Source organism: Diachasma alloeum, unplaced genomic scaffold, assembly GCF_001412515.2.
Source record: "Diachasma alloeum isolate Michigan unplaced genomic scaffold, Dall2.0 Dall_scaffold_00443, whole genome shotgun sequence".
Classification (NCBI taxonomy): Eukaryota; Metazoa; Arthropoda; class Insecta; order Hymenoptera; family Braconidae; genus Diachasma; species Diachasma alloeum.
In genome coordinates this window covers 574,705-590,624 of record NW_021680582.1, presented here as the reverse complement: position 1 = coordinate 590,624, position 15,920 = coordinate 574,705, and the positions used below count along the sequence as shown (strand labels likewise).

The following is a 15,920-nucleotide window of genomic DNA, read 5'->3' as shown; positions in this document are numbered from 1 at the left end:
GCGAGCTCGGGATAATAGATATTTTATCGCTTCACGGGCTGTACTGGCTATATTCACCGCTACATGATTTACATAATAGTGCACAGGACATACATACGTATATGTATCCTCCAGACTATATCTACCATCATCCTTCCTTGATCCATACGCCAACCTCCAGCACATATCAACCTCGGATCCGCATTTATCATGTATGCAATGCTACATATACAAAACTCAAGTTTTGACTCTATGTCATATGTGAATTTTATACTAAAAAAATGCAATCCTTTTAATGATAAAGTTTTTGCTAAACATGTCCTAAAAAATTTGGAGATAGCTAAGAAATGCATCAAGTTAATTATGGAATTGAAATTTCATAACTGTATGTGAGTTGAGTTGAACAATCGAAAGGGGAAGAAACAAAAAATCCAACTTCTTTATTGACGTCCAACCTTGAACTTGAACGATCAAACGCATTGAAACCCCCAACGGTTCCATTCACCATGAATGCCAATCGATATCATTGATTTTTTTTTCCTTTTTATACCTAGCCATCAGTATAGCCTGCCTATACATATAATATGAATAACGATTATTAAATTAAATTTTTTCAATTATGTGGATTATTAGGACCTATTAGGCCCTTTCAATTTTTTTCCTACTCCTTCGTGTCTCCTTTATGCGCTCTTTTTGGCTGTTTGGCGGGCAAGGGGTTATATAGGAAAATTATAGTGCGATCGAGGTAATAACGGGATGCGGATGCACCGGAAGTCATGGGGACTGCGTGTTTTATGGGTCGATGATGGTTGGACCACTAAATTATCCACTTTTAAGGTTATTGTTATCGTTTTATTAATTCATTAGATTCATCATTCTCTTTAAACGTTGGAAGAAAAAAAAATTATTTTCATTTTTTCATGGATGATAGATGTGACAATTTTATTATACAAAAATTATTGAGGAAAGATCATCTCTCTTTTGAAAAATACAACTTTATACAAGTTGAGACGAGAAAGAACATGACATACGCAAATTGTTGTTGAAGGTTGGTCCTTCATACTTGACAATCCTCCCTCGAGGCATGGAAGGACAAGTTTTGTTAGGTATTCATTTCATTTATTATTACATGTTTCTTTTTTGAGGGCGTCTTTCCGTGACACGTTTATTCTTGAGCCCTTCATTCCCTCGTATCGGGCGTCGGATCGCCGCGCTTGATGGCCCGTTCACATCAGATCAACGCTATATTTTCTTTCATGCTTTCAACAATTTGACGTTGGATCTCACAATGCTAAACCGTAATGCTACGTTCATCGCGATAAACTCGTATACTTCACTATGAAGATTAATAATTCGTAGGTAAATATGAAGGTTTGTTTAATTTTCATTAGCTAATGGGACTATTTCAAAAATATCATTTATTGATGGAAATTTTAAATTAGCATAATTTTCGAACCATTTCTGGCTTGATTTGTAACATTCAAAAATACGTTTCTATTTTTTTTCAATACATTTCTGTTGAAAAAAAAAATATAAACTTGAAATTAAATTTTCCCTTACGCTTACCCAGTCCGAGACGTCCAATAGATAGAATAAAATTCCACACGGAAATCGAAAGCGAATGAAATTCATGTCTACATGGTATCTCGAAGAAAAATGGGGCGAGAGAAGAAGTGTAGACTCCTTTCCTTCTTTTTCCTTTTTTTTTTTGCCGAATGAGGGTTTCGAGATATGGTGGTATAGATATATATCGATCATAGTAGCATTGTATTCCCATAAATGTAATCCGTGAAAAAGGAAAGAGAGAGAGAGAGAGAGAGAAAGAGAGAAGTGAATAGGCAAGTGAATGCGAATATTCACTGCTGAGGAACAAGAAATAGATCAAGAGCAAGAGCCCATGGGCTATCCCATGAATTTACTGCATATTGGCTCGTTTGGGATTTCACGGCCTCAATATATAACTCGACTGTACTTTCAATTTCGATGAAACGAAAAAATATATCACTCAATCCTTTTTTCTTAAAAATCATTTCCATTCAACTCTCTAGACATATTGATATTACATTTCTTCATTGAAAAAAGAACGAAAATTGGGAAAAATGTGTAATTTCTAATGGATTTTGACGTTGAAATGTCAAGAGAAATTGACAAATGGCTAAATGTAGATTCATTGGAAAAATGATAATTGAAAAGTCGTCGGGAGGCTTGGTGATGGTCTGGTGTCCTTCGGCTTTAGTAATTGTACGTTACCATGGAAATGCCTGTTTGTTTGGGGTTCCTTTGGTCACAAGAGTAAGGGGTGTGGGTGGCTTACGGCCAGTCGAACGATATCGGAAGGGTTGCAGAGGGTCTCTGTCCGAACGTCAATTTCCATTCATTTTGTCAAATGTTTTGTGAGGAAACAAGGAAAAAAAAACTATAAATTTCCATTCCATCATTCTAGAATAATGAAAAGTTGAATTTCCCATAATCATGAGCATATTTAAATATGAATGAAAAAAATAAAAGAGTTGGTGGTGGTGGTAGATAGAAAGCATCCAGGACGGTGTAGCCCTGGGTACATCCCCACCCCTGTTGGATGGCATCCACCCTAGAAAAAAGAGTTAATATTGATCCGTTTTTTTATTTGAGTCACCCCCAGGTTTTTCACCCTCGCTATTTTTTTTCTCTTCTCGTTTCGGCCCGTGGCTCACCGTTGCCTACCCACTTTCCCACCCTGTGAGTGCAACGAGGACAGAATTAGTGTTTCTATAGCAACTACCCCGCCTGTTCCTCTTTCCTTTTTTTTTTCTCTCGTCCTCGAACGTCTCGGATCCACGGGTCCGAGTTCACGAAAGATAGGAAAAGAATAAAGAAAATGAGAAGCAGGAAGGGCGGGGGTAAAATGAGAAATTCAAGTTGGATTGTGTACCGTCGCAGGAAAGGGGATTTTGCATTTATAAGTATGTGGAATAGTATGGTAGAAAACGGTGGGAGCTTTACAGGGTATAGACGAGTGTAAGGAAATAAAGAGGATCCTTATTTCTCGTTAACGAGACAGGCGTCTTCACTCGATGGACCATTACCGTTCGATTCTTCTCGTCTGTCCAAGAATTTTAATATCGCCCTGGGCGACAACCCCAACTCTCGACTTGACAATTTCCCTTTAATATTTCTCTTTCTCTTTCTCGTCATCGTGTCTACATGATTATGAGAAAAATGAAAAACGTCAATGTTGCAGAATTTTAAGCTTGTATTGGTTGGTTGTTCAGCACTTTTCGACAATTGGGTATATATAGTAGAATAGTTTCACATATTGTTCGCGGCATAGCAATCTTAAGAATAATATTACCCATAAGTATAAAAAATGCCAACAATCCTCTCAAGAATCTCTCCTATCATCAAAGCATCCCAATTTCTCTATAGAAAATTGCTTCCACGAAAAGCTCAACCGCCAATGCATCAAAGAAAGTGTTTCTACATCAAACACACTTGTCAATCCATTTTTGTCACCTTTTCTTCTCGACATTCCCTAATTTGAAGAAAAATGAAGAAAATTAATGATATGGACATATGAATCTGAGATGTATGTGTCTACAATTTCCATTTGGGGGAATGAGCAAGCACCAACGAAGATGGAGAATTGTAGCAATCTTTCAAGTCCTTCAAGTAAGTTGATGCATATTTCAAAGACTCGGAAGGACTATTCTGACGGCGAGAAATATTTCCTCTTGTCTCATTTTTGAAAAACTTCCTTTCCTCATTTTCTAGACAAAGAATTCTTCAAAGAATTCTTCTAGGCTATCTAATTTTAGGAAAATAAAGTCTAAATCAATAGTTTCTGAAAACAGGTGTTTGAAAAAAATAATGTTAAAGTAAATAAATGAAATCACTAAAATCATGGCTCGCATATTTTACCGTACAATTCACGTGTTAATCCGATTAGTAACCAGGTGTGTATATAGAACTCTATACACCTACAAAAATGTCGCTTTTTTCTTCGTTAAAAATGTTATTTTCACTCCATCCTCACTTGCTTTTCACCTGCCATCGACAGTTTTTTCCATCATTCTGAGTCTTCGATGTATACTCTCAACTAACGCCTGTGTATATTATCTGACAACATCTCTTCTTCTTTTACCTAATGTGGAGCGATACAAGTTTCCTAGTTTTACGTGCCACTCCACCTGCTGGATTGAAAAGGTGCGTTCTAACACGCGTTTGTTGGAAATGTGAAAATTGATTCGTTGAGCGTTACATTGATTTACCACCGACTTCCTGAGCTTTGTTCAATAGATGAAAAGTCTCATTAAAATACAGTTTTTCGATTTTCTTCAATGTGGTTCTTTCCTTTTCTGCAATAAGCACAATTCATAGAAAATGAAAATAACCCTGTCCAGACATTTTTTTGAGAATTCATCAAATGGAAAAAAAATTTTTATATATGTATATATATATATAGGATTCAAGTCATTTTCGTATTTTGATATTTGCCCGAGGACATCACGAAATGTCATAAGCGTTTTACCCTCGATACGCCACCTGTCGTTATGCCAAGATCGCGGAGGACTCGTGTCCTCGGCGATTTTTAAAGTGACTCCAAAGGATTCGCCATATGGTCATCCTAGGGATAGAATGGAGCATCCTTCGGGGAAAAAGAGGGCCCATTTATTTGGCGCGTGCTGTATAATTAAGGAGTCCAGAGAACGAGTCTGGCCTCATTTCGCTCCTTTTTGTTTTATTTCCCTTTGACCTTCGGTTTAGGAAACAATGAGGCAGAGAATGGGTTTTTGAGGATGTGAAAAATTGATTGGAGGGAATGAAAAAAATGTAGTTGGAAAATTTCTTCATTTTTAAAAGGAGTCTTGAGATGGGGTGAGCCTGTCTAAAACGTTTCTTTTTTTTTTGAAAGACCATATGGTAGCGAGAAAAATGTTAAATTAATGAATTTGCTTGCTTATATCTTTACCACAACCAATTATCCTTCATTCCATGAAATTTATAAAACCGAACAAGAGCAAAAACAAAGGTTCAATATTAGATACGAATTCAAAATCAATTGCCAAACGACAAATAGAACCCATTGAGCACGCGTCGAGAGCTTTTTCTCCATTGTTCAGCAATACACCCTCAATCGCGCCCCCCTCACTCATGAGAGAAAAAAAGAAAAAAAATCCCGAAATCTCCCGCAGATTTCATGTAATAATTTTCAGGTTTCATCCACAAAGCCATATCACGTTTCCTCGGGCTACTTGCAGGCGAGCTCGGGCATTGTCATTTAGGATATTTTTCGAAAAAAAGAGGTTAAAGCCAACGGTATAAACCCCTACCCTATTTTTTCTCCCTTTTCCTACAATTTTCGGGACACGCGCTCCTTGTATATACAGACTATACGGTTTTTTTTCTGCATCCTTTCCGCTCATTTTTTTATCCTCCTCCTCGGAAAATAAGAAATTGGTGGGAGCGCGTGGCAAGCACACGACATTAAATTTAAAATTGTGGAAAAATTCTTCTAGTTATAACAATTGAATGTTATGCACTATAATTGTCGGGATGACTGACATTAATGAGTAACTCTCTTCATTCCTCGAGTCCGGGTGCATGAAAATAAAATGACCAAAATCTTGGAATATGAACAATTTGCTCAGCAACGAAGAAAAATATCCGTCTGCATCTGCCACGTGCCCCCACATTACGGCATAATGTGTCACTGTGCCACCGGCCCCTTTTCTCTACTCTCCTCGAATCATAAAGAAGAATAAAGATAGAGGTAACAATATATACTAGGTAGAGTGAAACCGTAAATGCGTTTGCGCACACTCGTAACCACCCCCTTTGTGCACGTGGCCGCATCCGCGTGGATTCCTAGATTTTGGAAACGTCGGATTGAATGGCGGCAGCTGAATGCAGGTCTCGCTTCTATTCGAGGGGAGAGAAACCTCTTCTTTCCATCTTTTTTTGTCAAAATTTTTTATATTCGAATTTTCGATAGTGTAAGTACGGACACGGAATTGACGATCGGCATTAGCCGTTCTTCTCGAATGAGTCGTAAAAATATTTTTACAATCTCTTGGGAATTATAATGCTCGAGCGGTTTTATCTCGGCTTTCTTGATTTTCAATAGCAAAAAATTAATTTTTCAATCATTGGTATATAATTTTTAAAAAAATAACACTTACCTTGCAACTTGAGGAATCCCATGTCAATTGCTTACAATAGAAGGTTCAATGGATAAAAAAAGAAGACTTAAAAACGATTGAACAGTGAATCTTTAATAATAAAAATATGTTCGACGAACGTCGAATCAAGAGACAATTAAATGCCCATCTATACACTGATTCATTTAACCAAATAATTTCAAAATCGAGATACGCTTTTACAATTGTTTTTGGAGCCGGATGGTTAATTTGTCAATTGAATAATGTAAAAATCACTTCAGAGAGAAAAAGTACATGAAATGCATTAATCAGTGGACATTATCCACGAGAAATTACTCATGTGTCATGTGGTCATTTGATCTACTTACATAAAAATGGTCTCTCTAAACGAATAAATTCTCTCATTCACATTATTACATTTTTTTTTCTTTATTACTTTTGCTCTCTTACTTATAGGAATACTATGTAAAATCAGTCTTGTGGTTGAGATATATTAGGTGTCTGGTGAGGTAGTGTCAGTTTCATAGTATACATTTGTCCCTTCATATTGTTTTTCATTCATTTTTTATATTTCTATTTTACATTAATCCTTTCAATCTTAAATAACTTTTGTGTGTGTGCCATTTAAATTGCTGCTCGCACGGTACATTAGGCAGGTACAAAAAAACAATAAACAAAAATATATTATATATTCTATTCTTCATGCGGTAATAAACATAATTATCATGATATTTGTGGTCATTGTGGGAATTTGAATTATTGTGTACTAAGCGAGAACAATTTACAATGGCTTATCATTGATCCACAATTATTATTCAACCATTATGTCTTCTTTTCCATCTATTATTTGTAAGGTCTGTATTTGTACCGCGTACTCGCCGAGAATCAAATTACTTCAACTCATGCAATTTTTCCAACACTCATTCCCGTAATTCTTGGGATAAATTTTTCAACTAAAGTATGAATTATTGGAATATAGGCGAATTGCCATGCGAATTGTCAATTGATGTGTGTTTGTGAAAAAATTGCATTTGACTCTCAACTTTGTACGTTTATATTCGACTTGCTGTACAAAATTACATAATTCAAATAATTACACTGATTATACCATTTAGATATACACCGTGACCGAATCTGAAATTCCGTTGAAAATTATTAATGGTTTTACTAATATTCCTTTTTTCAGTTTCACATTTTGGCAATTGTTTTTTTTTCGTCTCTTTCTCCCGCTTTCAAATAAATTAAGAAAATTGATAATTTCCTACTCCACGACGTTTAAACTATTCAATAATGATAATATACATTAAATTTATACCTTTTCTTATCGTTTCGGATTCTTCAAGTAACAACAATAATAGTTTACGACATTGGGACAAGCGACGAAATTTCAAAACTTGATTAGATAGATCCATCATTCATGTAAGGATCGTTTTAATTATCCATTACCAAGTTATTGAACACAGAGGAAATGTCATAAATAAATCTAATTGATTATTTCAAATGGACTTTTTAGCAACTATTTCGACAGTCAATGAAAATTCGACATTTTTTTTCTTTTTTGTAGAGTTAAAATGCTAAATTTTTTCTAATAATGTAGAATGAGCTGAATAAACGTGATTCCAATGCTTTTGGGATGTGAAAATTATTTGAACGTTTATTAATATCTCCAAAAATCAGTGGGGGTGAGAGAACCCCGTTGATTCCTCAACTGCAAAAATTGAAGAGTATTTTTCGTCTCAGGCATTTGGATTCATAATAAATTAAACCGGTTCTGCTATTGAGCAATGAGAAATAAAAAATCTACCCCACAGAGAATAAAATGAAATTCGTTAGCAAAAGCCATGCAAAAGGACGTTGACAGAAAGGACGTTGATTTCGCAAGACCCAAGGATAAAGTCCTTTTTCCATTAAAAGGACACATTAGTATTCGACTATTCGTTTCAGTTTTGTGTATTCTATCTTTCTGTAGAAGCATTCACAATAGCCACCACATTTGTATATTTTTTTTTCCCGCTCTTCTATTTGACTTTCGAGAAATTGGAGTTGGAGGTCGTGTCATTGACCTGCATTATAATTTTTTTGTGACAATTTTTGAAAGATGAAGGATGAAGGAAATGTGCAAAAAATGTTTAAAGAATGTGGAGTGTGTTTTCAGGGTCCGGCCGCACATGTAGTGAACACGTGGAGTTACAGCAGGAGTAATATTCTTGTATTATGAGGCTTTTACCCTCAAACTTTCCATTTTTCCTCCAGTAGAGAAAGTGTAAAGGGTCACGAGAATGAGAAAATGCTTGAAAATTCACGTAAAGGAAAGAATCGTCGATAGTCGAACCTAAAATAAATATCACCATTTAACCCAACATCTCTCTAAAAAAGCTTCCAAATACCTCGACTCACTCTAGTAATCCTCGAACAAATTCCAAAGGAATTTTCCACCCGTATTATCCCTCCATATTTACCCCCCCCCCACCCCCTAAAGAACCTCTCTCGATAAATAACAATTTATAAGCACCATCCCTCGACAGGCAAAAATCTCGAGAAAAAAAAATAAGTAAAATAAAATAAATAAATCTTGATCAAGTTCGATCGAGCGTAAGAGCCCAGAAGTAGCATCAAATAAGAAACATATCTTGGGCACACGCCATTGTCATCACTGAGAGTGCATCCACGTCAATGGACGAAGTGAAACGTGTAGAGAGGTACCAATGTAGCTAACGGGCCCCAAGGAATAAAAAAAAAACAGTAGAGTAGAAAGGAGCAAAAGTGAAAACGAAGGAGAAAAAAAAGGGACTCGAAGCCTGCAGACACCCTTGGATACCTCCCGGGCGAAACTCGAGCGTTTAAAATGGCCTGAGGAAGGAAACGAGGGCAATTTCAAGATTTTGTGAACGACATTTGCACAAACGATTGTAGTTTCTCTTTGTCGGCTACGCGGAGGTCCAGGGATGCCTGAGAGAAGGGAGAGTCGGGGATATTACCTCAACATTTTGAGGGAGCGGGGGGACAATGCACTGGAGGTCGAAAGCCCAAGGTTTCCCTTGTCCACCTCCCCTTTTTACTCTACAAAATTTGCATGACGAGACATAAATCAGAAACGCATTGAGAGGGCTAACGAAGGAGCGACCCCTGCGTGTGTAGTACAGTGTCTGTTCAGCTTTTTGACTTTGAGAAATTATTATTTTTTTTTTTTTTTTCACAAGTGAAACTGGGTCGTGTCCAGTTTCGTTACTTCTGGGGCTTGCTTTTATTTTTTTCCGACGAGTGGGGCAAAAAATGAGATCTAGCGGGTGGAATTAGAAAGTTGACATGTTGAGAAATAAGAATGCGCTCTTGGGAGAAAAAAAATGTCCTTATCTCAGTGATTTTGGTGAAAATTGCTCTTCCATGACAAGGAAAATTACAAATTCCTCTGTGAAATCCACTCAGATCCACTTTCACAGTAAATTTCCACATGATTTCCCATTAATACCTACAAATTCCAAAAACATGGGAAAATTTCATTTCCACTCAATTCCACTACACTTGTCAAGAAAATAAAGTCAGTAGTGATAAGTATAAAAGTCAGGTCAATCGAAAAATTCGTATCGTTTTGAATTTTGGTAAATTTGTACATGTATTTAACAATTTTCATTTTGTTTTGGCATTTTACAGGTTGATTCAGAAAGAAATAATAATGGTAATAATAATAATAATAATAATAATGATAATAATAATAATTAAAAAATGATATAAATCAATAACAACGTGGCACGCAGAAGCCGCGAGGTGGCATAAAAATAAATATACATTGGTATCGAGTGGAAAAAATTATACACTTTAATAATCAATTCAACTCTCCTAGGCGAAATAATGTGAAACAAGTCGAGTATTTGTATCATGTTGAATTCATTCGTCCCATCTGAACTTAGTTATGCCTTCCGCTCATAAACTTCTGCGATTTCCGATGGAAAAAGAAAATGAAATGAAAATTAATCACACTAACTACAACGGCTAAACTTAATACATAATATAGGCGTCTCCTCGATATTAATCTTTGTTCTTCCTTTTTTCAATACTACTATTTACACCGAAATACCAATTTCTACCTAATAATTCAGACTGAACAAGAGAAACCTTCAAATTTCGTATTTTCCTTTAATATACTTTAGAACCATTTCTCTGCAACCCAATATAATACTATCATATGCATATCAATATATGCATTCTTTATAATGATATTAATTTACATCGACGCATCCCTGAATGTTTTATTAAATGGTACGAGCGATAATAATGATCGAGCGATTAAACAAAACGAAAAGATGAATGAATTCTATTCATTTAGTGATGAACTTGCCTTGGAAATAATTATCAGTTGACATATTTATCCATATCTACAAATTCGAAAATCATTTTCAACATCAATTTTCCCTTCAACATATTTTTCCCCTCTTTTCCAAGTTAATGCTGCTCCATCAAAGTATAATTACAATGGAAAAATGAATGTTAAGGACGTAATGACTGTGAACTGTTTTTCCTCATGTTCATGACTTGCGTGTGTCGAATAATCATCAAATAAAGGAGAAATATAAATACAAGGTAGCTCTGATCTACGTACCTGAGCCCAACTATGATGTATTATTGGAGCCACTATTGGCAAGTTTAGCGAGGTGAAGTCTGTACTCATCGTGATGGCGATGGAGGAAAAGTGTGCTTGGGCTTGCCTCTGAGACATCGAGCTCGTCTTCCTCCTCCTCCTCCTCCTCGTGAAGTGTATCACTGCTGGGGCTCCTGCTGAGTGGTGAATCTCCACTGCTGTGACTGTGTGAAGATGGTCTGTGCATACCAGTGGACATTGACAAGTCCTCGGGCTCAGTCTGCTCAGGAATGTCAATTGAATGTCCACCCGAAAGATTCAATGGCATCTGCACTTGACTATTCATCATTGGACTTGGAAGAGAGCGATTCAATGCTCTTCTACCTGATACATTTGGTTTTTCATCAACCTCTCCATCGATATCAATGTCAGCCTCCTCCTCCAAATCATCGCTCGCTGCCGAGGGTGAAGCTATCTGTGACATGCCAAGTGTCGCTGTACACTTGTGATGGAGGAGATGGTGTGTCCTTCTAAATCTCTTTTGGCAGTGTGGACACTGAAGGGGTTTCTCATTTGTATGGATCAAAAGGTGGGCTTTCAGTTGATTCGAGTCACTGAATTTTTGAGCGCAAAATTCACAGGCATATGGACGCTCGCCAGTATGGACACGCAGGTGGCGACGAAGATTGGCTACTTGGACGAATTGACGATCACAGTGACTGCAGTGATAGGGCTTTTCACCTGTATGAAGTCTCATGTGGGTTTTCAAATGGTGATCCCTGGTGAATCTGTAATGTTGAACGTTTTTTTTGTTTTCATTTATGATTGTTATTATTATTATTATTAAAAAATTAGCAATGGATAGTGATGGTAATGATAATTAAATATTTACCGTTTATGGCATTCAGGGCATTCGAATGGTTTCTCTCCAGTGTGTGTACGTTCATGATTCTGCAAGACATGCTTGTATCCAAAAGATCTCGAGCAAGTGCGACAGGTGAAAATTTTATCTTTACTGTCTTTGACAGCTTCGGGACTGATTGAAGCTGGTGGGCTTGGTGGAGCTGCTCCATCAACCATCGTTGGCAAACTCAAGTCTATTTTACTCTTGGGTCCACGTTTTTTTCCCAGTGCTTTTTTATACATCATCCTATCTGCGCTACTGCTAACAATGTTGTTGTTGTTGTTGTTATTATTATTATTGTTGTTGTTATTGCTGCTGCTGCTATTGCTGTTACTATTGCTATTGTTGTTATTTGTACGCGAACGAGAGTTGGATTTAGTGCTGAGAGCCGGTGAAATTGGACCGTGCTGAAGGGGTAATGGGGGAGATGAGGCTGCTGGCGGCCAACCACCGAACAGTGATTGCGTATGTGCATAGAGGGACGGACTTGCTGCTGCCAAACTGGCGTGCAGTGATACCGGAATACCAGCGGCCATTAAGGCTGCAGTGTGACTCGCGGCTAGTAATTGCTGGGGCGTTAGCATTGACAGTCCTGCTGCTGCTGCTGCTGCTGCCGCACCCATTCGAGGGAATAATGACACCGATGTGTTATTGTTTAGTGGCGGCGACAGCGGCTGTTTTTCACTGTCCTGCTTCATGTTGAATTGTTGAGTTGCTAAAAGTCCTGGAAAATTGATTTAAAAAATCATTCAATCACTCGGTTCCATTCATCTTAATCGGTAATGTTGTAATCATAATCAACTGATTCTCATAAACACGACACACCGAGAAAGAGTAGTTTTGCGTACGTTCGTCCGCCCATTCACCCACACGTAACCGCGCTTCATTCACGTAAGCCCCCGCCGTCAGCCTCCCAAGACCCACCCACGCCACCAGTCTCGGGGCCAACGACTTTCCTCCGTGTGTGTTCCGTCTTTCCGCGATTCTTTTTTTCATTTGTTGCTATTTTTCTACTGCTTTTTCTTTCTGTCACCCCTCCCCCCCGCTCTCTCCCTCAAATTTTTTTTTTCTTATTCTCGCTATTTCTGTGGTTTTGGACCCCTGACGAGACTTCCATCGCTCTTTCTATAATTTTTTGTGGTTGCCGACGGTGAAAATATTTAGAGGTCATGCGGGTACTAGGACGCTGGCATTTTTCTAAAGAATTGTCGACTTTTTTAACTTTCAATGCACCACTATGCTCAACGTTTTGTCCAATCTTTTAATTTATTATGCTTCATTGGCCTTTCAGATTCTCTCCCCGCCCCTTGATTTCCTTCTGGTCACTCTAAAGGAGGAATTGATCGATTGTATTGAACTCGACTAAAGTCCCCACGTCTTTTATTTCCTTGACAACACCCCCCCAAAACTCAAAACCCTTTAATCCGACGTTTTCTTCTTCTCCCTCATACGTACTAAAACGTCCGTTTCCGGGCAACACCACCCTCGCCTGCATGCCTTTCATTCTAATTGGTCGCCAAGAGAGATGATATACATACTTTTACTCTCAGACGCAGACTCTGGTCTGTGATTCAGGTGATTTTTCTTTTCTCAGAATACCAATAGTATTCTGAGATTTTTATCGACACTTTCCAATGAATTCAGAGTCGACTGAACTTTGCCATTGACTTGGTTTAGTGTTGACACGCGTGTTACAACAGCCAGTGACATTGAAAGTTGACTTGAAAGAATTTAAACCGTTGTCTATGTAAACAACTTTGATGCCTTAAATCTTTCCTTATCGTGTCGAAAAGAATTCTATTGGAGTTATGGAAATTTATAAACTGTTGACGTAATCCCTCGCAAGATTCGCAGTGTTTTCTCTACATTAAAAAAATTGGCCGAATTTTTCATTGCATCTCTAGATATCCGTCGGCCCGCTAACAAAGACTGAATAATGATTACCTGCGTTAATCTGTGCCTCCTGCAGATACGAAAGGGCCATTCTATGATCCGAGTTTAAGGATTATCACTTGTTACACTCCATTCACAAGTAATTGAGCACTATAAAAAAAGGTGTTCCTCTTTCCTTCCAAGATAAACAAAAAAAAAAAAATATCACTCACACGTGAATTCCAACTAAATTATATACATCAGTATAAAGTCGATGGTATTTTCGATAAATAAATCGCATTGATCGTTGTGCACTTGTTCACTTAAAGTCAATGAGTTTTTTTTCTTAAATATAATAAATTCTTACTTGAAACTATTGGTTAAGTGACCAACAATCGTGTGAAAAAAAATGAAAAAAATAAAAACTCAACTACAATGTTTTGTTTTTCAAGTCCCAACGTCGTTGGTTGTCGAACACTATGTGACTAAAATGACGAGACGAACGAACGACGTATCTCCGGGCTGACCTAACCCAATACTAACTGACAGCGAACGCGCGCTTGGTATAGTAGTCAAACATCCCCCACCCCTTGGCATCAAGAATTTTCACGAGGAGTTTATCCCCACCACCGGCCAACTGCCAATCCGTTCGAGGCGTACGCCAACCCCTCGGCGCAGTTACCGTAAAAAGGGGGATGAAGTTGGGGGACAGAAGTAGTCGATGTAAAAAGAGAAAAAAAGAGAGAAAATTGGCCGATGTGGTGGGGGTCAACCTGTTGGCCAATGGGGTGGGGGGAGAGACAAGAGAGAAGTCTTTTGAGCATTCACTTTCCTTCTTTACGTTTTTTGAGGGTTTTTTTTCTTCATCTTTCTTTTTGGTAAAGTTTTTTGGACACAGGGAGAAAACCTGCGAGGGGGAAGTGAGTTACATCGTACAGTTTTTTTTTTCGAGGGTTAACGGATTCTCGAGGAATTGAACTATTTTTCTTTGTTTATGAAAAATTCCCATAGAGTCTGAGAAAGTTTGCATTTTTTGGAGAAAGAAAACAACATGATTTGGAAAGATTATATAATAAACCTATCTCTGTTCCTAAACTCTGAGAATCGAACAGTTCGAAGAGAATATTTTAGTCGAATAAAAATAATTGTTCTCTTTTTTTTCCATACTCGTTTTCGGCACTCGACTAGGCGAAAATCTTCCAAAAATACTTGAAAAAGAATGAAGTTGAAAGGCGTGTACCGAGATGAAAATAACAAACTATATACTAGAGGGGTCCACACACTCGCGGCGTGTTTTTTAGGGTGGAAAACGCGGGCTCTCACCTGCCCGCGGGGCGTGCGCCGCGCGTGCCTAAAAAAGAACCTCGAGGGGGTTAGTCCCCCCTCCCCCTGGCCCTCTATCTCTTTTTCGATGATTGAGAAAAAAAAACCCAGTTACAGAGAATTCTCATCTATTTCTCATTTCCCATTTTTCAAGTTTTTTTTTTTATACAGTTGAAATTTCATGATTCCGTGAGCATGAGAGAACCACAATAAGAGCGTTTAGCACGCAATCAATTATCACTTCAGCGGAGGATATAAACACTTCGCTTGCCTCCTGTTGTAAAAAAAAAAAAAATTATCAAATTTTTTAGTCCATTCGAAATGCTAGAATTAATTATGACAAGAAAATTAGTTTTTCATTTTTGAAAGTCGAATTGCAGAATTTTTTCCCTTCAGTAGCATTTGGTTTTTTATCTTGTGAACCTGTCGTTAAAAATCCCCAACACACACCGAGATTATTGACAATCATTACGACTTAACCCTTGGGTGCTTACAAAACGTAAAAGCGTGAAGCTGTCTACCTGCAACCATTTTGGACTGCTATTGTTGTGTGCCCTGGTAACATCAACCCTTTTGGTATATACCTGGGTTATACATGGTGTAAAAGGGTGAGCTACGTTGGGTGTAACTATTCTCAAAGTACAGTAACACCAGCCTGTGTGCAAGGTACTTGTGTCGAATCGCTATAGAGATCGAGGAAATACTGTAACTTGAGTATCGTTCAGGATGCCATAATCTATGTCTTTGACGTTTGACATTAATCCGCAAACGGGAGGCGTAACATAATCTCTAGCTTTGGGACAAACATAATTATTGATACGCAGAAATCCACAAGTACTTGTTTTCCCTAAATTCTTGGAAAAATCTCTATTTTCATTATTTCCATTGGAGAAAAAGTATTTATAAAATCAGCAAAATATATATTTTTGCAAAGTGGACAAATGGTGAAATTAATTCCCCAAAAATTCTCATCTTTGGAAAATATTTTCACAAATAATACAAAGCAATAAAACGTCATAACGTCAGTTAAGGGTCTAGAGGGAACGTGACGTATTTCGCCTTGAAGAAACATTGAATAGAAAGGGAAAACGGCAGAATTGTAGATTGCCTATAATTAGTCGAAGCAAAT

General features: G+C 37.6%; 1 protein-coding gene across 1 annotated transcript; it reads right to left on the bottom strand.

Moving 5' to 3' along the window:
• Positions 1-8,608: 8,608 nt before the first annotated feature.
• LOC107042326 (protein krueppel) lies at positions 8,609-13,989 on the bottom strand. The gene is made up of 4 exons (XM_015263325.1): positions 13,541-13,989; positions 11,585-12,320; positions 10,714-11,480; positions 8,609-10,047 (listed from the first exon to the last, which is right to left on the bottom strand). Exons 1-3 carry the CDS (start codon positions 13,578-13,580, stop codon positions 10,724-10,726), a joined length of 1,533 nt encoding a protein of 510 aa, XP_015118811.1. The 5' UTR covers positions 13,581-13,989; the 3' UTR covers positions 8,609-10,047; positions 10,714-10,723.
• Positions 13,990-15,920: the final 1,931 nt, after the last annotated feature.

Excerpts from the sequence above, each read along its gene's own strand:
- LOC107042326 (XM_015263325.1), bottom strand. The coding sequence starts at position 13,580 with ATGGCCCTTTCGTATCTGCAGGAGGCACAGATTAACGCAG. Across the intron at positions 12,321-13,540 it reads GGAGGCACAGATTAACGCAG|GACTTTTAGCAACTCAACAA; the intron begins GTAATCATTATT and ends TCAATTTTCCAG. Across the intron at positions 11,481-11,584 it reads TGCCCTGAATGCCATAAACG|ATTCACCAGGGATCACCATT; the intron begins GTAAATATTTAA and ends TCAACATTACAG.